Source organism: Macaca nemestrina, chromosome 14 (genome assembly GCF_043159975.1).
Source record: "Macaca nemestrina isolate mMacNem1 chromosome 14, mMacNem.hap1, whole genome shotgun sequence".
NCBI classification, from domain to species: domain Eukaryota; kingdom Metazoa; phylum Chordata; class Mammalia; order Primates; family Cercopithecidae; genus Macaca; species Macaca nemestrina.
Window position 1 is genome coordinate 74,593,715 of NC_092138.1, and position 19,618 is coordinate 74,613,332.

Here is a 19,618-nt window from a genome sequence, read left to right on the forward strand (position 1 = left end):
TATTATTATTAAAATTGAAACCCTTAGTATAACAAAATTTCAAACCTAACAGGAACAAGGCTTCCATAGTCCTCTCATTTTACAGGTAAAATAAACAAAGAAACAAAACTAAGGCCTACACAGGTAAAGTGGTTTTCCCCAAACCATTCAGCTAAATCATTACAGAGCTGGAACCCAAACTTGAAACACCTTACCATTACCATTACATGTGTAATACCACCAGTAGTAACGAGACTCAACAAGATGAGAAAATAACTTGTCCAAAGTCACACACCTAGTTTATAACAAAATTCTGCATACATTCAGACCTTCTCAGTTGAAATTGTACAATTTCTGCACTATCCTCCAAATGACAGCTTGTGAAAGAATTCCCAGAATGGATTCGTTCCTAGAGTGGAGATTAGGGGGCAGAGAAATATGCATTGACTCTGGAATTAAATAGACTTTAATTCTAATATCAATACTTTCCATTGCTAGCCATATGCACATTGGTAACACACAAGTCTCATTAAGCATCAGAAGACAGGTTAATCATCTGTAAAACTGAGACATTAACACCAACATCTTAAATTTGATATGAGTTTTAAATTAGAATAGATATAAAACACATAGCACAGTGTCTGGCACATTCCAAGCACTCAACAGATGTTAGTTGGGCTGGTTTTTCTCTATGTCAACATCAAAATACTCAGATTCTTTAGGATATATATTGTCAGCATGTCATTAATTTGAAATGGGGAGAAGAAATTCTTCTACTCTGTGTAAACCACATTAGTCATCTGCTTACATCTTCAAGTCAGTGGTTGGCGCTGGAATAGGAAGAAGTAGTAAAAAGGAAAGTAAAAAGAGTGTATCAAAAAAAAAGTTGAACCCACCAACAAGTGAATTAAAACACCAGAAAATATTAATATGTAGGCTTTGAATTCTAATGACCTTTGTTTCAATACATCTTAGTTGTCATTTATGACATGACGTGCCCCTAGGAAGTCTTCCAGACATCAACTATATCCAGAGTCTTCTAGCAGAAACTCTCACTTCACTCCCTCACTCTCCTCCCACCCATAAATCCAGAAGAAATAGGGGTCTCATCCTCAAGACAAACATGAAGCCCTGTGGGCAAGGAAAAGAGGAATGAAAAAAAAAAAAAAAAGACAAGTAGACTGAGTCCCCCTGACAGGAAGGGTAGGTGAAGTTGGCCCTTAATACGGATAACCCCAGGTTGGGGTGCCTTAAACTTGTTACTGCTGTGCATCAAGAAGCCAAATGGCCAAAAATCCTGACCCAGGGAGGTTGGCTTTGTTATTGCCATTTTATGGATGAGAAACGGAGCCTCTGATAAAGAGACGTATGTATGACAAAGTTAACACAGCTTTGTAAGTGACAGAATCAGTATTGATAGGACATTGCAAGAGAAGGGAGTCCAGAATGAATCATCACGGCAAGGGTTACAGAGAAAGGCACAGGAACCAAACGCAGAGCCCAGTGGGCTAAATGACCCAGAAACATTTACCCTCTAAGCTCAGGTGACCCATTGCCAGGAGTAGGGCTTTCACTTCCTCCAAGCTGATAGAGCTGGTGAACCGGCATGATGAAAGTCAGCAGCACTGGCTAAGAGCAAGCTAAGGGAGTTCCAAACAGATGTTCCCTGTTGGGCATTTAGATTGTGGGCTTCTGCAGAACCTATTCACTCCACCTGGAACACTCCCATCTCTTCTTAAAGTTATCTGACATATAAATAAAAATAGTTACCATATGGAGAGTTTTATCTTTGTTCCACTCAGGAAAAAACACTGATATTCTCCCAGTTAACACGCACAGAGATCATCTGAGGATAACAGGTTGTATTACCAGAAACTCAGTACCTTAAAATAACCCAAATGTATTACCTTACAACTCTGGAAATTCAGAAGTTCAAAATGGTTCTTATGGGCTAAAATCAACATAGCTGCCGAGCTGCATCCCTGCATCCCTGGCTCTGGGGAAAAAAAAATCTATTTCCTTAACCTTTTCTAGTTTCTAGGGGCTGCCTGTATTCCTTGCCTCCATCTTCAAGGCACATCACTCTAACCCTGTTTCTGTCATTACATCTCTTTCTGCCTTTGACTCTCTTGCCTCTCTATTACAAGGACCTTTGTGATTACAATGAACCCAGCTGGGTAATTCAGGGTGATCTCTCCATCTCAAATTCCTTAATTTAACAACAATTGCAAAAACTTTTCTACCATGTAAAGAAACATAGATTCACAGGTTCTAGGGCGTATGACATGGACATATTTGAGGGAACATTATTCTACCTACAAAACAGGTACATTGTTTATTTGAAGTTTTAAAAACTGAGTAAAACCTATCCCTCTGTATTGATCTATCATAGGCTCTTTCACCTAATATCCTATGTTGGAAATGTTAAAAACCACAGTGATTCCTCTCTCAATCCTTTCCACACTCAAACTCTAAAACATCTCCAAATTTTCTCTATCCCATTTACATTCTTAATTCAGGCCCTTCTTACCTATTGCCTGGATTATTTCAAAGGCATCCAAACTCATCCTCATGCCAACGTTTTCTCCCTCTTCCAACACATTTTGCAAAATGCTCCCAGAGTTATATCTTAACACACAATTGTTGAAAGAAGAACTTTAGACAAAAGAAATTTAACAAAGTTTACTTGAACAATCCACGAATCAGAAAGCACCAACATGAAAGGATGTTATAGGCTCTGCTCCAGTAGTAACATGAGCAGCAAGCTTTATAGGCTGATCACAGCCATAAAGAAATTACCTGATTGGAACCAGCTAGGCATTTCCTTTATTTTGGTATGATTCTATGGAAGGTCCCTAGTTATAGGATCAGTTATAGAATCAGTCAGCTAGTTGGCTGTTTATGATTGTCAGAAGTTCAGTTGTTTCTGTTTGGTTTGCTTTTGTTTTTAAGTCAATTACAAGAAATGTCTTCAAGTTAAGTTTCAGCTTGCTTACTTAAGAGCTCCCAGTACAGAGATAACCTCAGGCCAATGGCCTGGCCTCCTCATTTGCTTTGACACAATTATGTGTCAGATTCTTGTTTAAAGCCTCTAATGGCTGCTCATCATCTAACAGGATAAAATTCACATAGCTCAGTTTGACAATCAAAATCCCTTCATAATCTTACCCTCAAACTACTCTTAAAATTCTCTTTCATGTATGTAACATCTCAGCCACATAGAACTTCTATTTTCAGAGGTCTGTGAGCATTTGAGAATGTCTTGACTTTACTCATTGTAAAGCAATACTCATTGTATTGCTGGATGCCCTTAATCTCTTTCTCTGCCTCCCGAGATTCAAGTCAGCCTTTTCATACCCCTCCCAAAATACCAACAAAATTTTACCTGCCACTTCCTCCAAAAATATTTTCTCAAAATGCTGTACCCAGCCAAATTAGTAATCCCCATGTATGTTTACAACAATTCCTCATTCTTTTTATTATAACATTTACATTTTTAAGTTACTAGTTATTTTTATCATTGAATGCCTTTTCTCAAACCAAGAGTTTATTGAAGGCAGGGGCTGAGACATTTTTTTAAAAAATTTCTGATCCAGCACTCAATATAAGCCTAGTTCATAGTAGCTATTCAATAACTCTTTTTGTTCTGAGCAAAACTGAGACTCAGATTGGTTCTTTACAGAATAGTAGATCAGTGACAGCCTGGGGAATCAGTTTATTAATAAACATTTTTAATTTTACTTTGGATGGAAAAAAGAAAAAAAGAACAGTTTCTTTTACCGTTTTTTTTCTTTCTTTCTTTTTTTTTTTTTTAATTTTTATTTTTTGCACTGATATCTGGAAAGATAAGACAGAGAAATGGAAGATAAGATTTTCCTGCCCTGACCCAGTCTAAAAAGTAGAAGTAACATAGACAGAAAGAGCAACAACAGGGGGAAGCTAAAGGGATCATCATAAAAATCTTGTAAGACTTAGGGAAAGAAGTGCTAATTCAGAGGTCCTCATGGTAGAATTATACAGAGGTAAGTACAAAGTAACCATCCTAGGCTACCATAGTCTCAGAGGGTTGAGAGTGATGACCCATCGAGAATCTCTGTTCTCATCAAGTTCAGGGGAGATAAAGGCACCCAGCAGTCTCTTTCTTACAGAAAGTCTGGTAGTCATAGCAGGTGCAGAGTTTCTCCCCAAAGCATATTTTGGGCATCAAATACACTTTAGCAAAGTGTTGCTAGCACTTTAGCAAAATATTGGAGCAGAGAAACATAAATGAATTTGTGCAAACTCATATAAACCTTCTCTTGGGGATTCCCAGAAATAATTGTGGAAACTCCAGAAGCATTAAGCAAGCTGAGATTTTGCAATCATGCAAATTAGAAGTAAGAGTTATGGAAAGCTGAGTGTTAAAGTTCATGTAACCTCACATTTATTCAAAGCTGGTGAGGCCTGAGATCATTCAGGTTAAATAAAAGATTGAATAAATGAATGAATGATATGTATGATGGAATGGAGATGGGAAATTTTACCAAAATCCAGGTTTTATTTTCAGTGTTCAGGTCTGTGCTTAGTAGGAAACTGTAAATTCATTTTATTGAAGGTGTGTTTCTGATAGGAGTTAATTATTTTAAAAGCTTAATTAAGTGGTTGGCACATGTCCTAGTTTCACTCTTGAGACTATCATCCTGAAACTATAATGAACTGCAGGCTTTTTAACACTATACAGTTGTCCCTACTCAGATCTGCAGTTTTTCTCCTCTGCTTCAGTTTCCTGTGGTCAGCCAAGATCCAAAAATAGGTGCACGCAGTATAATATTTTGAGAGAAAAAGACAGTATACATTCATATAGCCTTTATTACAGTATTATAATGGAGTTCTATTTTATTATTAGTTGTTACTTTATTACCATGTATAATTTATAAATTAAGCTTCATCATAGGTATGCATGTAGAAGGAAAAACAGAGTCCACATAGACATACTTTGGAGATATTCTGTGTTTTGTTCCAGACTACCACAATAAAGTGAATATTACAGTAAGGCAAGTCACATAAATTTTTTGGTGTCCTAGTGTATAAAAAAGTAATGTTTACACTATACTATAGTCAATCAAGTGAAATGCAAATCAAAACCACAACGTGATACCACCTGCAAGAATGGCCATACTCCTGCAAGAATGGCCATAACGAAAAAATAATAGATGTTGGCATGGATGTGGTGAAAAGGGAACACTTTTACACCACAGGTGGGCACGTAAACTAGTACAACCACTATGGAGAACAGTATGGTGATTCCTTAAAGAACTAAAAGTAGATCTAGCATTTGATCCAGCAATCCCACTACTGGGTATCTATCCAGAGGAAAATAAGTCATTATATGAAAAAGACACTTGCACATGCTTGCTCATAGTGGCACAATTCACAATTGCAAAAATATGGAACCAGTCCAAATGCCCATCGATCAACAAGTGGATAAAGGAAAAAAAAAATACACACACACACACACACACACACACACACACACACACACACACTTTGGAATAACACCCACAAAAAGGAACAAAATAATGACATTTGCAGCAACCTGGACGGAATTGGAGACCATTATTCAAAGAGATAATTCAGGAATGGAAAATCAAACATCATATATTCTCACTTATAAGTGGAAGCTAAGCTATGAAGATGCAGAGGCATAAGAATGACACAATGGACTTTAGCGACTCAGGGAAAAGGGTGTGGGGGGTGAGTGAGGGATAAAAACCTACACATTGGGTACAGTGTACACTGCTTGGGTGATAGGTGCACCAAAATCTCAGAAGTCACTACTAAATAACTTATCCATGTAACCAAACATCACCTGTACCCCCAAAATTATTGAAATAAAAATACTTTTTTAAAAGTGTACAATAGCATTATGTCTAAATACAATGTACATATCTTAATATTAAAATACTACATGGCTAGAAAATGCTGATGATCATCTGAGTCTTCAGTGAATCCTAATCTTCTGCTAGTGGAGAGTCTTGCCCCAACATTAATTATTTCTGATTGATCAGGTCAGAAATTGCAGAAGATTGGGGTGGCTGTAGCAATTTCTTTCTTTCTTTCTTTCTTTCTTTCTTTCTTTCTTTCTTTCTTTCTTTCTTTCTTTCTTTCTTTCTTTCTTTCTCTTTCTCTTTCTTTCTTTCTTTCTTTCTTTCTCTCTCTCTCTCTCTCTCTCTCTCTCTTTCTTTCTTTCTTTCTTTCTTTCTTTCTTTCTTTTTCTTTTTCTTTCCTTCCTTCCTTCCTCCCTCTCTCCCTCCTTCCCTCCCTCCTTCCTTCCTTTCATCCTTCCTTCCTTCCTTTCTTCCTTTCCAGAAGTCATTACAAATTGTATCTCTTTTTTGTTTTGTTTTGGGGCTGTGGCAATTTCTTACAATAAGACCACAATGAAGTTTGCTACATTGATTGACTTTTCCTTTCACAAAAGACTTTTCTCTATCACATATGATGCTCTGATAATATTTTACCCAACAGTAGAACTTCTTTCAAAATTGGAGTCGATCCTCTTAATGTCTGCTGCTGCTTTATCAACTAAGTTTATAAAATATTCTAAATTATTTGTTGTCATTTTAACAATATTCACAGCATCTTCACCAAGAGTAGATCCCATCTCAAGGAACCACTTTCTTTGCTCATCCATAAGGAACAAGTCCCCATCCATTCAAGTTGTATTATAAGATTGCAGCAATTCAGTCACATCTTCAGACTCCACTTCTAGCTCCAGTTCTTTTGTTATTTATTTCTACCATATCTGTAGTTACTTCCTCCACTGAAGTCTTGAACTGCTCAAAGCAGTTCAAGGTTGGAATTAACTTCTTCAAAACTCCTGTTAGTGTTGATATTTTGACTTCTTTCCATGAATCACAGATGTTCTTAATGACATCTAGAATGCTATAATTCTTTCCAGAAGGTTTTCAGCTTACTTTGCCCAGATCCATCAGAAGAATCATAACCTGTGGCAGGTATTGGCTTACCAAATGTACTTCTTATGTAAGATTTGAAAGTGAGAATTAATCCTTGATCTATAGGCTACAGAATGAATGTTGTTAGCAGGCATAAAAACAACATTAATCTCCATGTACATCTCCATCAGAGCTCTTGGGTGACCAGATGCATTACCAATGAAGAGTAATGTTTGGAAAGGAATTTTTTTGAGCAGTAGGTCTCAACAGTGGGTTTAAAATATCCATACTGTAAAGAGATGTGCTGTCATTCATTCTTTGTTGTTCTATTTATAGAGCACAGGCAGAGTAGATTTAGCATAATTCTTGAGTCCTTTGATTTTCAGAATGGTCAGTGAACATTAGCTTCAACTTAAAATCACCATCTTCATTAACCCTAACAAGAAAATCAGTCGGCCCTTTGTTCTTTGAAGACAGGCACTGGCTTCTTTCTAGTCTAGATGGCATCGTCTTCCAATATAAGGCTGTTTCATGTACATTGAAAATCTATTGTTTAGTACAGCCACCTTTACCAATTATATTAACTAGAGCTTCTGGATAGCTTGCTGCAGCTTCTGCATTAGCACTTGTTTCTTCACCTTGCACTCTAATGTTATGAGACAGCTTCTTTCTTCAAACCTCATAAACCAACCTCTGTTAGCATCAGACTTTTTTATGCAGCTTTCTCACTTCTTCCAGTCTTCATAGAATTGAAGAGAGTTTGGGTCTTTCTCTAGATTAGGCTTTGATTTAAGGGAATGTTGTGGCTGGTTTGATCCTCTATCTAGACCATTAAAACTCTGTATCAGCAATATGTCTCTTTCCCTTTCATTTCAGCAGCTAATGCAGCTGGTGACTTTTAGTGCAACTGGAGTAGCACTTTTAAGTTCCTTCAAGAAGTTTTCCATTGCATTCACAACTTGGCTAACTGTTTGGTTCAAGAGGCTTAGCTTTTGGCCACTCTCAGCTTTCAACACGCCATCCTCACTAAGCTTAATCGTTTCTAGCTTTTGATTTAAAGTGAGAGATATACACCTCTTCCTTCCATTTGAACACTTAGAGGTCATTATAGGGTTATTAATTGTCCTCATTTCAATATTGTTGTATCTCATGAAAGAGATGCCTAAGGAGAGGGAGGAAGACAGGACAATAGGTGGTCGGTGAAGTAGTCAGAACACATACAACATTTATGGATTAAGTTTGCCATGTTATCTGCATGTGGTTTGTGGTACACCAAATAATTACAACAGTAACATCAACAAATTAGCAAATATCACCGTAACAGATATAATAATGAAAAAGTTTGAAATGCTGTGAGAATTACCAAAATGTGACACAGACATGAAGTAAGCACATGCTGTTGGAAAAATAACCCTGATAGACTTGGTTGATGCAGGATTGCCACAAATCTTTTTATTGTTAAAAATAAATTGCAAAATCTGTGAAGTGTTATAAAATGAGGTATGCCTGTATAAAGTTTGGTACTATCTGTGATTGTAGGCATCCACTATGGGTCTTGGAACAAGTCCCCTGCAATAAGGGTGGACTACTGTACATTAGTTTCTTTGTCCATGGAACAGAACTCCAATTTATCCACCACACAGTATAAAGGAAAGCTAGATATGTAAAATATTGTTTCTAAGGAATGAAACACGCTGAATCAAATAAAGCATAATGATCTATTTAACCTTGCTCTTAACTGAGGGGAAAAAACAAAACAGTATACAGAGTTAAAAAAAAATAAATGGAACATTAATATAGTTTATCTTGTCTGTTGTTTAACTGCCTATGAGATGCTAAGTTGAAATATTGTCTAACATTTTGCCAGTAGGGGAAAAAAAATAACAGCAGATGGGCCAAGCAGAAGGCAGTGCCAAATCATTTTGAATTCTTTTCTGTGTAGTTTTTTTTTCCAGTTTCATTACAGATATGACTATGATTGATAATCCTACATCAGAAAACATATATCAGATATTCTTATAATTGTATTACACATGTGTTTCTTTTAGGGCCATTTCTATAAGCAAGCTACTATAATTAAAGTTGTTTCTAGACGGCATCCTTGAGGAGTGAAAGAATTATCTAAGAATAGAAAAAATGAAGAGACTACTAACAGGAAGCTGCATACACGATTGCCACTGGCCTGTTTTTGATGTTAACTGATTTTACCCATGAAGATGCTTATTAGTTATCATGCACTCACTTTGATCTTGTTCAGTTTGTCATCAGGAGCTAAGTGGTATAAAGGCAAAGGCAACAGATGTTGAGAATGACAAGCCAAATTACTCGAAACTCCGCCAACAATTTCCCCTCAAAAGTAAATGGTATGACTTTCTAATCTCCTGAATTCATTTCTTTCATAAGCAGTCTATGGGTTTCCATCTGTTTCCTGGACACAGATAATCTTACTTCCTGCCACACATGATAAGTCTACTCATCAGAGTTCAACCAGTACTCTTTTGTCATTGCAAATCACTTCTTCCAACTGCAACATTCTCAATCAGGACTGCAATTGAAAGACTGATAATGGTCCCACAGGAAATGTCCATCGTTTGGCAGGCCCACTTTGAATCCAAAGCTTTTGAATTGTGCACTGTCCAGCGTATTTTAAAAGTGTTTTCATAATTATATAAAAGTATGCTTATAAAATGTCTTCCTTCAACTTTTATATTGAGATACACTAGTTTATTAGTAATGAAAATTGGTTTATTCAAATAATAACATACTGGATTACTATTTCTAAAATATATATTAACTCATATTCATTGCAACAACACTGTGATTATTATTCACTATTTACAGAGGAGGAAATCCAGATCTGGAGAGTTTATTTTAAAAATCTTATTGAGAATTTTCTAGGTGTTAGACAAGAAAGGCATGAAAGATATAACTATGATAAAATCAACAAGGATTCTGTGCTCATAGGTCTTAAATCCAGTAAAGGAACCAGGATTTAAATATGTTATACTACTAACTATAACAAATGCTATGAAGAAAAGGGTGCAATCATAAATTATAACAGTATGGTATAATTTAGATTGTAAGGTGAGGAAAGCCTTCTCTGAGGAAGGGATTTTGAAGCTGAAATCACAAGGATGTTTGGGAGTTAACTGGGCAAAAAGTGAAAGAAAGAAGGCTAGGCATCATTTAGAAAGCTTTCAGGTGGGAGAGAGGCTGACCCATTCCAACAATGGACAAAGAGGGGAAAGTGACATTAGGCAAACCTAGGCAGGAAAACAGGGAATATATATGAGGTCATGTAAAGTACTACCTGACTTGCCCAATGTCACACAAATAGAAAGTGGCCTTGCTGAGACTAGAAGTTTCTTAATTTCTATTCTTCTGGTTTTACCACTCTGTTACTACATTGTCTTTTTACAAATGAGTGAACAAAGATAATCTCCTATTTTGAATTCATATTTTCAGATGATGACTTTAAAAAACAACAATACAGTAGTGATTTATCAAAATTGATTGTTGGCTAAATCAGTATCTTAATAGTGGGTTGTTTATATTCATTACAGTAATTAGAATTTTAGCTATACTAAGATTTATTGGAGAGACATGGAGCGTGGCCCGCTCCCCTAGGGCCTGGGGCCTTCGGCCGCGGGCTGGCAGGTGAGCTGGGTGGCACTCAGACACCTGAGGCCTCCGCTGTGGCTGCCCACTGGCCCGACCCAGGCCTTGAAGCCACGGTGAACCTCTCTTCCCCACCCCACCTCGATGACTGATCGGGGCCTCCCAGTCCAAGCCTGCCGGGCCCGCCAAGCCGCCGGGACGCAGTGCCTTTGGGTGGCGGCGGGAATGGCGGGTCCAGAAGCACTGCGGCCGCCCAAACGCCGGCCGGTGGAAGCCGTTAGTGCGTGGAAGAACCGGAAGGCGGCCAAGGCAGCCTGGGGACGCACGCAGGCTCGGCTGCCTCAACAGGCCACGGAGCCGTGTAGATCCGGATCCCGGGCGACTGCTCTGTCCCCATTGGGCGAGACCTACCTAGACAAAGGCCTGAACTATGGACAAAGGCCTTAAAGGGCCTGGGAGGTGAGCGAAGTCCGGAACAACGGGTGGAAGGTTGGGGGCCACGGGGCAGCTGGTCTTTCCTCTGCCAGATCTTGCAGTTGGAAGGGAGGAATGGTAGAATGACAGGTCACGTTTGGCCTGTTGGAATTGCCCACCATCATTTGGGAAGATTTACTGGCCATTTATGGAAGACCTGTGTATATAATATGAAAAACCTGCTCTCAACTCCACTCCAACCTTTTAATAGAAAACATTTGTCACATCTAGCCCTTCTAGATGGAAAGAGGTTCCTGACGTATGATAAAGTAGAGTTAGAAAATCACACATCTTGTAAATTCTCATTTGTTTAAAGGAAGTCGTAGAAAATAAATGTCTTCTGGCGATGACTTTTGGAAATGGAGTTGTTAGGCGGCCTCTGGAAATGGCACATCCATGTTTGTTCAGTGGGTTAGATGACATGGAGCCGGAGGACGCGAGAAGGAAGAGAAGGTTCTATGCCAGCCTGGTCATATTTAGAAGACATTTTCGTATTCTATCCATTGTTTTGTATGCATTTTATTCCTCACTACTGTATATATAGTTGACAATGCTAAGCGTTTTTGAAATGTCTGTTTTTTTGAGATGTTCTGAAGTGCCTGATATATGTTAAAATTAGAGGTAATAAAATCACATTTTGTAAATATCTTTTTGTTACAATTCATGGAAAATGTTTTTTTTTGGTGGGGAATGGCCAAATCGCCTGTTGAGTAATACTCATTGTGTTTGTGCACTGGTACAGGGGAGGAGGGAAGAGGGGGAACTGCAGAGGGCTCTATGCCACGCTGCTTACAGCGAGGCAAGATGAATCATCTCTTTCTGTGCATTTTGTTTTATCTGTGTATATAGTATACATAATGTACAAATGAGTCCTAATTTACAACATCTAGTCTTTCTAGATGTTAAAGAGGTTGCCAGTGTATGACAAAAGTGGAGTTAGTAAACTCATATATTTTGTACATTTTGTTTTACAAGTCGTAGGAAAGATTGTCTCTGAAGATTTGAGCATTCTTGCCCACTGGGTTGATGGAGATAGGAAGGGTTCTAGGCCAGAATGTTCATATCTGGAAGCTTCTTTCAAATTATAACTGTTGTTACATGTTTGCAGTTTGTTCAAGACTGCTTTGTACATAGTGGACAAATAAACTCCTTACTTGAAACATCTAGTCTATCTAGATGTTTAGAAGTGCCCGATGTATGTTAAATGTAGAAGTAGTAAAATACCATTTTGTAAGTATCTTTTTGCTAAAATTAATAGGAAATACTGTCTTTTGAAAATTGAATCGTGAAGCCACCTTTGTGAGAAGTATAGTGCTGTCTATACTTGTTCAATGGTTTAGAGGAGGTAGGAGGGAAGAAATTGCAAAACGTAATATACTAGTATGTTCATACTTGGACGTTTTCAGACACCATTTTTCTGTATGTTTTGGCATTTTGTTTTCCTCTGTATATAGTGTATATAAAGGACAAGTGAGTCCTAATTTTGCAGCATCTAGTCTAGTCTCTAGATGTTAAAGAGGTTGCCAGTGTATGCCAAAGTATTTAGTAAAATTGGCATATTTTGTTTTTTTGTGTTGAAATTCATAGGAAAGCTTGTCTTCTGTGAACGACTTCTGCATAGAAATTTGTTCAACCGTCTCTAAGCATTACAAGTGCCTGCACTTGTCCACTGTATTAAAGTCAGAGAGAGAAGGAAGTGAGGAGGGAATGATTCAAGGCCAAAATGTTCACATTTAGAAGATACCTCAGATGCTAACCATTGTTACATGTGTGCAATTTTATTTAACAGTGCTGTGTACATGGTGAACAAGTTATATGAAATATCTAGTTTTTCTAGATATTTAGAAGTGCTTGATGTATTTAAAAGCAGTAGTAGAATAACACTTTTTGTAAACAGCTTTTAAAACTGATTGGAAATGCTGTTTGGAAGTGGAATTGTTGAACTACCTGGGAGATGAGAGGGAAGAAATTGCAAAAGGTGTTTTGCGATTGTTTATTAGAAAATTTCAACTTAATCCATTGCCCATATGTTACATGCATTTCATTTAACTTTGCTATACTGTATATATTGTGTATATACTGGACAAATGAGTCCTGATTTTATAATATCTAGTCTCTAGATATTGAAGAGGTTGCCAATGTATGATAGAAGTAGCGTTAGTAAACTAACACATTTTGTACACTTTGTTAAAATTCATAGAAAGGCTGTCTTCTGAAAAGGGCTTTTGGAAGTAAAATGATAACATCAGCTCTAAGTGACACATGTGCCTATATCCACCAGGTTGGTGGTGGAGATGAGTTAGAAGGAATGAAGGATTCTAGACCAGAATGTTCCTATTTAGAAGACACTTTCAGGTGTAACCACTGTTACAGGTGTGTAGTTTGTTCAACACTACTGTGTACATAGTGGACAAACTTAAGTTCTTATTTGAAACATAAGTCTAGATGTTTAGAAGTGCCCAAAGTATGTTAAAAGCAGAGGTAGTAAATATAGTAGAGGTGGAAACATAGTCTTTCTAGATGTTTAGAAGTGCACAAAGTATGTTAAAAGTAGAGGTAGTAAATAACACATTTTGTAGCTATCCTTTTTATATGAAATATTGTCTTTTGGAAATTGATTAGTTCTCTGAGCAGTACACGTTACTATATTTGTGCTGGTTCATGGGGAAGGAGGAGCATAAAGGGCAAAGGGCTTTCTACCAGTGTGTTTATGATGATGCCCATTGACCATTGTCCCTTATGTCTGCATTTTCATTTACTGTGCTGTGTATATAGTGTATATAAGTGGACAAAGGAGTCCTAACTTACATCTAGTGGATGTTAAAGGGTTGCCAGTGTATGACAAAAGTAGAGTTAGTAAACTAATACATTGAGTACACTTTGTGTTAAAATTCATAGGGAAGACGTCTTAGAAACACAGAAGTGAAATTGTTGAAATCCCCCCTAAGCATTACAGATGGCTTATAGCTGTCTACGGGATTGGTAGAGGTTGGAAAGGGAAGGGTTCTGGGCCAGAATGTTCCTATTTAGAAGATATGCAAATTAGAGTCTGTGTTATGTATATATACCATTTATTCAGTGCTACTGTGTATATAATGGAAAACTATAGTCCAATTTGAAACATCTAGTCTTTTTAGGTGTTTAAAAGTGCACAACACAGGTTAAAATTAAGGGGCTAAAAGTAACACCCCTCTCAGCATTTGTTTTCATTACTGCCTAGGAGTGGTTGCATTTGGGAATGGAATTGTTAAACTTGATGCTTAGGAGCATATGCTGACTATTCATTGGGCGGCGATGGGTTGGGGAGGAGTTATGCAGGGAGAAGGGTTCTGTGCCCATGAGTTAGATTAGTTCAGATGGTCTGACCATTGTTCCATATGTGTAGTTTAATTAATATTGTGTATTAAAGGATAAACAAGTCCTAATGCTCAAAGTATGTTAAAAATAGATGTAGTAAAACAATCCCTTTATAAACGTCCTTTTGTTAGTTTTTAAGAAGGTCTGTCTTCTGGGAGTGACATTTATTAGTCCACCTTCTGGAGCTAGACGTCCTATACTTAGCCACTGGGGATGGTGGAAGAGGGAGAAGAGGAAGGGTGAAGGGAAGGGCTCTGTGCTAGTATCTCCATATCTAGAAGATGGTTTTAGATGATAACCACAAGTCTATATGAGCATTTTTAGTAAAGTGTTTATTGTGGACAAAGTTAATTATTTTGCAACATCTAAACTTTATGGATGTCTGGAGTGACAATGTATGATAAAAACTACAGCTAGTGAATTAGCCAATTTGTAAATACCTTTGTTATAATTGATAGAAAAGATGCATCTTGGACATGGAATTATTAAACCACTTCTAAGCAGTATATGTCAGGACTTGTTCATTAGGTTTGCAGCTGAGGGGCAGAAGGAAGTATATAGGGAGAGATGTATGCAGATGTGTCCATATTTACATTTTGATGATAGCCATTGATGTATGTGCATCTCTTTTGGCTGTACTATAGGAATACATTAAGTAATTCAATGGAAAACATACCTTACTAATATTTCAGTGGTATAGATCTGCTAATGAATTATCTTAGAAACATTATACTTGGTGTATTCTGTTGCTCTGTGTTTCATTTTAAGTTGAGCATTAAGGGAATGCAGTATTTAAAACGGAACTCTGCCAGTGCTTTTATCTAGAGGCGTGTTGCCATTTTTGTCTTCTATGAAATTTTTGTCCCAAGAAAGGCAGGATTACATTTTTTTTAACAGATTGAGTTGGTGTAGTGTATTCTTAGTTATCAAAATACTCATATAGCTTTGGGATTTCGAATTGGTAAATATTCATGATGTGTGAAAAAGCAGGATACATACTGTACGATCTCAGTCCCATAAAATTGGATGTTGTGCCTACACACCCACAGGACCTAGAAGAACGTGTCAAACTGTAAACTGCTTGTGATTGTGAATGACTTTGTTCTTTGCTTTGTGTTTTTCAGTTTCCTATGTTGCACATATTAACTTTTTAAAAATAAAGATTATTTTTAAAACCCATAAAAATTTATTGAATGTCTCCAATGTCCCAAGCTTTCAGCTGTTTTATTTTCCTATATATTAATTGCATCTAATCATATTTCCCACCAATTTCTACTTTTAAATCAAGAAATTGAAGTTCTAAAAGCTTCAGTACCTTTCCCAAAAATCAAAGAAATAGAAAATACTGGAGTCACAATTTGACAACAGTCAATTCCAAAGTCAATTAGTCAATCTAACTCCAAAGTCAATTCTTACTGTATTTTATCACACCATCTTTTCAGCAACATAAACAATTAAATCAGCCTTAGTTTAGTAATACTTCTTTATACTACTTTCTTCATCGGAGAGAAAAATGAGGTGCCAACAGATAATTATACATGTGTGGAGATGAGTAGATGTTGCTATGAAATAAATGAAACAAACAACAAAGAGGCTCATTACACCTTTATCATATTTGTTCACTGAAAACATGTTTGTTGTTTCTGTATTGGTTTGGTTTGGTTTGGTTTGGTTTGGGGGAGGACTTAGGTAGACAGGGGTGATGCATTGGCAACTAAGCTTATTTTTACTGTCGAATTAATCATCCTGGGTAGAATGGTTACTTGAAGAGCTTGTGTCATTATTACTCTAAAGAAAAGTTGCCACTGGGCTATAATGGCTCATAAATTTATTGTATCAACTGGTGTGAAATATTGAGGCATTAATTTAAATATGGCTAAAGTAATAACTGTAATTTTAGGTGAGTTGATATAAAGTTTTGCAACTTAAAACTGGTTCAAACAGGCCCAATAATATTGATATCAGTTAAAATATTTTCTTATAATTTTTGTGCAATTTATAAAGAACTTATTTTATACCAGATTATTAAAATGCCATCATAAACCATTTTTACACACCACAAATTGGATTAATGAACAGCACTGGTTGCATCTACTAAAATGTAATCCCTACAAGGGTAAGAAGTTTTGTCTATTTAATTTCACCATACCATCCCCAGCACTAAGAATGATACATTACACATATTAGCATTTATAAATATTTTTAAATTAATGAATTAATGTGTCTCTGAACTAAATAGTTAATTTCTTTGGGGACTAGTTCCTTTACTTGTTAAAAGGGAAGGCTGAGAGAGGTTCTAAGAGGTCTTTATCAACTGCTTCTGGCAATTATCTGACAACCACATGGGGAATCAGTCTTAAAATGCAGATGCTGTATAGATTACAGAGTGGAGAGAAGAAAGAACACAAACCCTTGATGAAATAATTAAGTCTTTCTACCAGTCAGTTGCAAAACTTTTTATATCTTTCTGCTTTTCATAATGGAAATTTAAAAATAATAGTAAAAGCACTTATGATTAGTTTGATTTGAGATAAAATTCCTCTACTTACTGTTAAAAACATTCAGATTACCATATTTTCTATTTTAGCACAGATTTGAGGCTATATTGCACTTGTTCTAGTATTGCACTTGTTAGCACTATTGCTGTACTACATTTGTTAATAAAAATTTCAAAGACATAGCTTTTGAGCACTTGAAGAATACAAAAATTTTTAATGGGCGAAGATGAATGAGGCATCGTCTTTTCCCTAGAGGAGCACACAAGCATGAGATGAAACAAAATAAATATCTAAATACAAATTATCTAAAATGGAATACATACTTACTATGAACGTATGTATAGATGTGATGCCTAGTAATTCCACTTATGTTCTATTCCCCCTCTTTTGTTTCTTTTACTCTTGTTGACAATATTTAAGAAGTCAAATCCACATCTTAATTGAGCCTGTAGATATTTTAGAGAGAAAAATATTGTATTAGCATCATACATAACAATATGCATTTGGACTCTGGATGCTGTTTAGTTTTTTCCCCCCTTTCTTCTATCCATCATAATTTTCTTCCGCTCATACCAATTATGGTGGGTTGAATAGTGTCTTCCAAAACTTGATGTCTACCCAGAATATCAGAACATAACCTTGCTTGGAAATAGGGACTTTCCAGGTGTGATCAAAGTGAGGATCTGGATGAGCGCATACTATATTCAGGTGGGCTGTATATCTAACTGGAGTATTCTTATTTGAGACAAAAAGGGATACACAGAGAAGAAAAGGCAGAGGAAATCTCTGGAGGCAGAGATTGGAGCAGTGCATCTACAAGCAAAGGAATGCCAAATGCTGGTAGAGGCAAGAAAAAGTTCTCCCTCCCCTAGATCCTTTGGAGAGAGTGTGACCCTGCTGGCACCTTGATTTCGTACTTTTGGCCTCCAGAACTATAGAGAATATATTTCTGTGGTTTTAAGTCACCAAGTTTGCAGTAATTTCTTACAGTAGCCCTAGAAAAATTAACACAACCATGAGTCTGTTTTGTTATATGTTACAATTTGGTTTTAGCTGTGCTTTGGAAGAGGGGCTGTGTAAAATAGCAACTACTAGTGAGAAATGATGATCTATAAAAAGTGTAACAGTTGTCAGAAACAAGGGGATTGGCTAAGGTGACCAAGCAACAACAGGTTGGACTGTGGTATATCTAAACCTGGAGACATACCTTCATTCTTTCCCTCCCAACATCAATGTCTGAAAATAAGAACCCCTCAAAAGATGCAAATCTCTGCTCATCAAGTGGAGGGATTCAAACTATCATAGACTGTTTTTTAAGTGACGGTCCCCAAAAACCAGGGAAGTTAAAGGCCTAAGAGTTACCTAAGAGCATAGAGAAAAATAATATGATGAAGTTGACTCAGAGGAAGAATAGTGAACATGCTACCCTTGAAAAGAGAATATACTTCACTAGATACCTTATATCTTATTGCCAAACTTCCACAGAAAATTTAGAATAATTGGTATATATTCTCTACTAAAATTTTAATAAATAATATAAATTAAATAGACTACACTTTGTGATCATAATTAAATAAAAATAGTAATAGCTTTTTATTTTTTTTATTTTTTTTTAATTTATTTATTATTATTATACTTTAAGTTGTAGGGTACATGTGCATAACGTGCAGGTTTGTTACATATGTATACTTGTGCCATGTTGGTGTGCTGCACCCATCAACTCGTCATTTACATCAGGTATAACTCCCAATGCAATCCCTCCCCCCTCCCCCCTCCCCCCTCCCCATGATAGGCCCCGGTGTGTAATGTTCCCCTTCCTGAGTCCAAGTGATCTCATTGTTCAGTTCCCACCTATGAGTGAGAACATGCGGTGTTTGGTTTTCTGTTCTTGTGATAGTTTGCTAAGAATGATGGTTTCCAGCTGCATCCATGTCCCTACAAAGGACGCAAACTCATCCTTTTTGATGGCTGCATAGTATTCCATGGTGTATATGTGCCACATTTTCTTAATCCAGTCTGTCACTGATGGACATTTGGGTTGATTCCAAGTCTTTGCTATTGTGAATAGTGCTGCAATAAACATACGTGTGCATGTGTCTTTATAGCAGCATAATTTATCATCCTTTGGGTATATACCCAGTAATGGGATGGCTGGGTCATATGGTACATCTAGTTCTAGATCCTTGAGGAATCGCCATACTGTTTTCCATAATGGTTGAACTAGTTTACAATCCCACCAACAGTGTAAAAGTGTTCCTATTTCTCCACATCCTCTCCAGCACCTGCTGTTTCCTGACTTTTTCATGATCGCCATTCTAACTGGTGTGAGATGGTATCTCATTGTGGTTTTGATTTGCATTTCTCTGATGGCCAGTGATGATGAGCTTTTTAAATCAATTTTTAAATAAATAATGAGAATTAATGAAAAAATAAAATTGGAATCAGAGGAATAATAAAAATTAGAATACTACAAAGCAAAAATTCAGTATTCCTGAAGTCCTAAATGTTTTCAGTGTTAAAAAAGAAAATATGAACATAAAATATCTAAACTAAAAATGTAAAAAAGAAAAACAAATCAAATTGTTTTAAAAAGCAGTATATAGTTCTTTAAAAGATAACAGTAGTCATTAAAATGTCTGAATAAAAATGAAACCATAGATCAAGACCTCGTTTGGGGAAAAAATTAAAATAACTTCTAGGTTGCCCAATCAACAACAGCAACACAACAGTATAAAATGCAGATACCTAAATTTAGAA

General features: G+C 36.7%; 1 protein-coding gene and 1 long non-coding RNA gene across 9 annotated transcripts in view; one reads left to right on the forward strand and one right to left on the reverse strand.

The window, feature by feature from the left end:
• The window catches only part of LOC139358182 (uncharacterized), a 64,140-nt gene that overhangs the window by 37,523 nt on the left and 6,999 nt on the right, over positions 1-19,618 (reverse strand). The window contains exon 2 of the long non-coding RNA XR_011612756.1: positions 17,189-17,307. This is a non-coding gene — a long non-coding RNA (uncharacterized lncRNA). The remainder of the gene's footprint in view (positions 1-17,188; positions 17,308-19,618) is intronic.
• LOC105481004 (uncharacterized) overlaps positions 10,001-19,618 on the forward strand; it is a 75,959-nt gene continuing 66,341 nt past the window's right edge. For 7 of the 8 annotated variants that reach the window (XR_011612748.1, XR_986711.2, XR_011612749.1 and 4 more), the window contains exon 1: positions 10,001-10,991. Coding sequence is in view for 2 of the 8 variants with exons in the window: in XM_071078096.1 (XP_070934197.1) it covers positions 10,677-10,979 (303 nt within the window). In the remaining 6 variants the exon portion in view is untranslated. Of the gene's footprint in view, positions 10,992-11,322; positions 11,650-19,618 lie in introns of those variants that run through there. The other variant, XM_071078095.1, reaches the window with a different exon arrangement.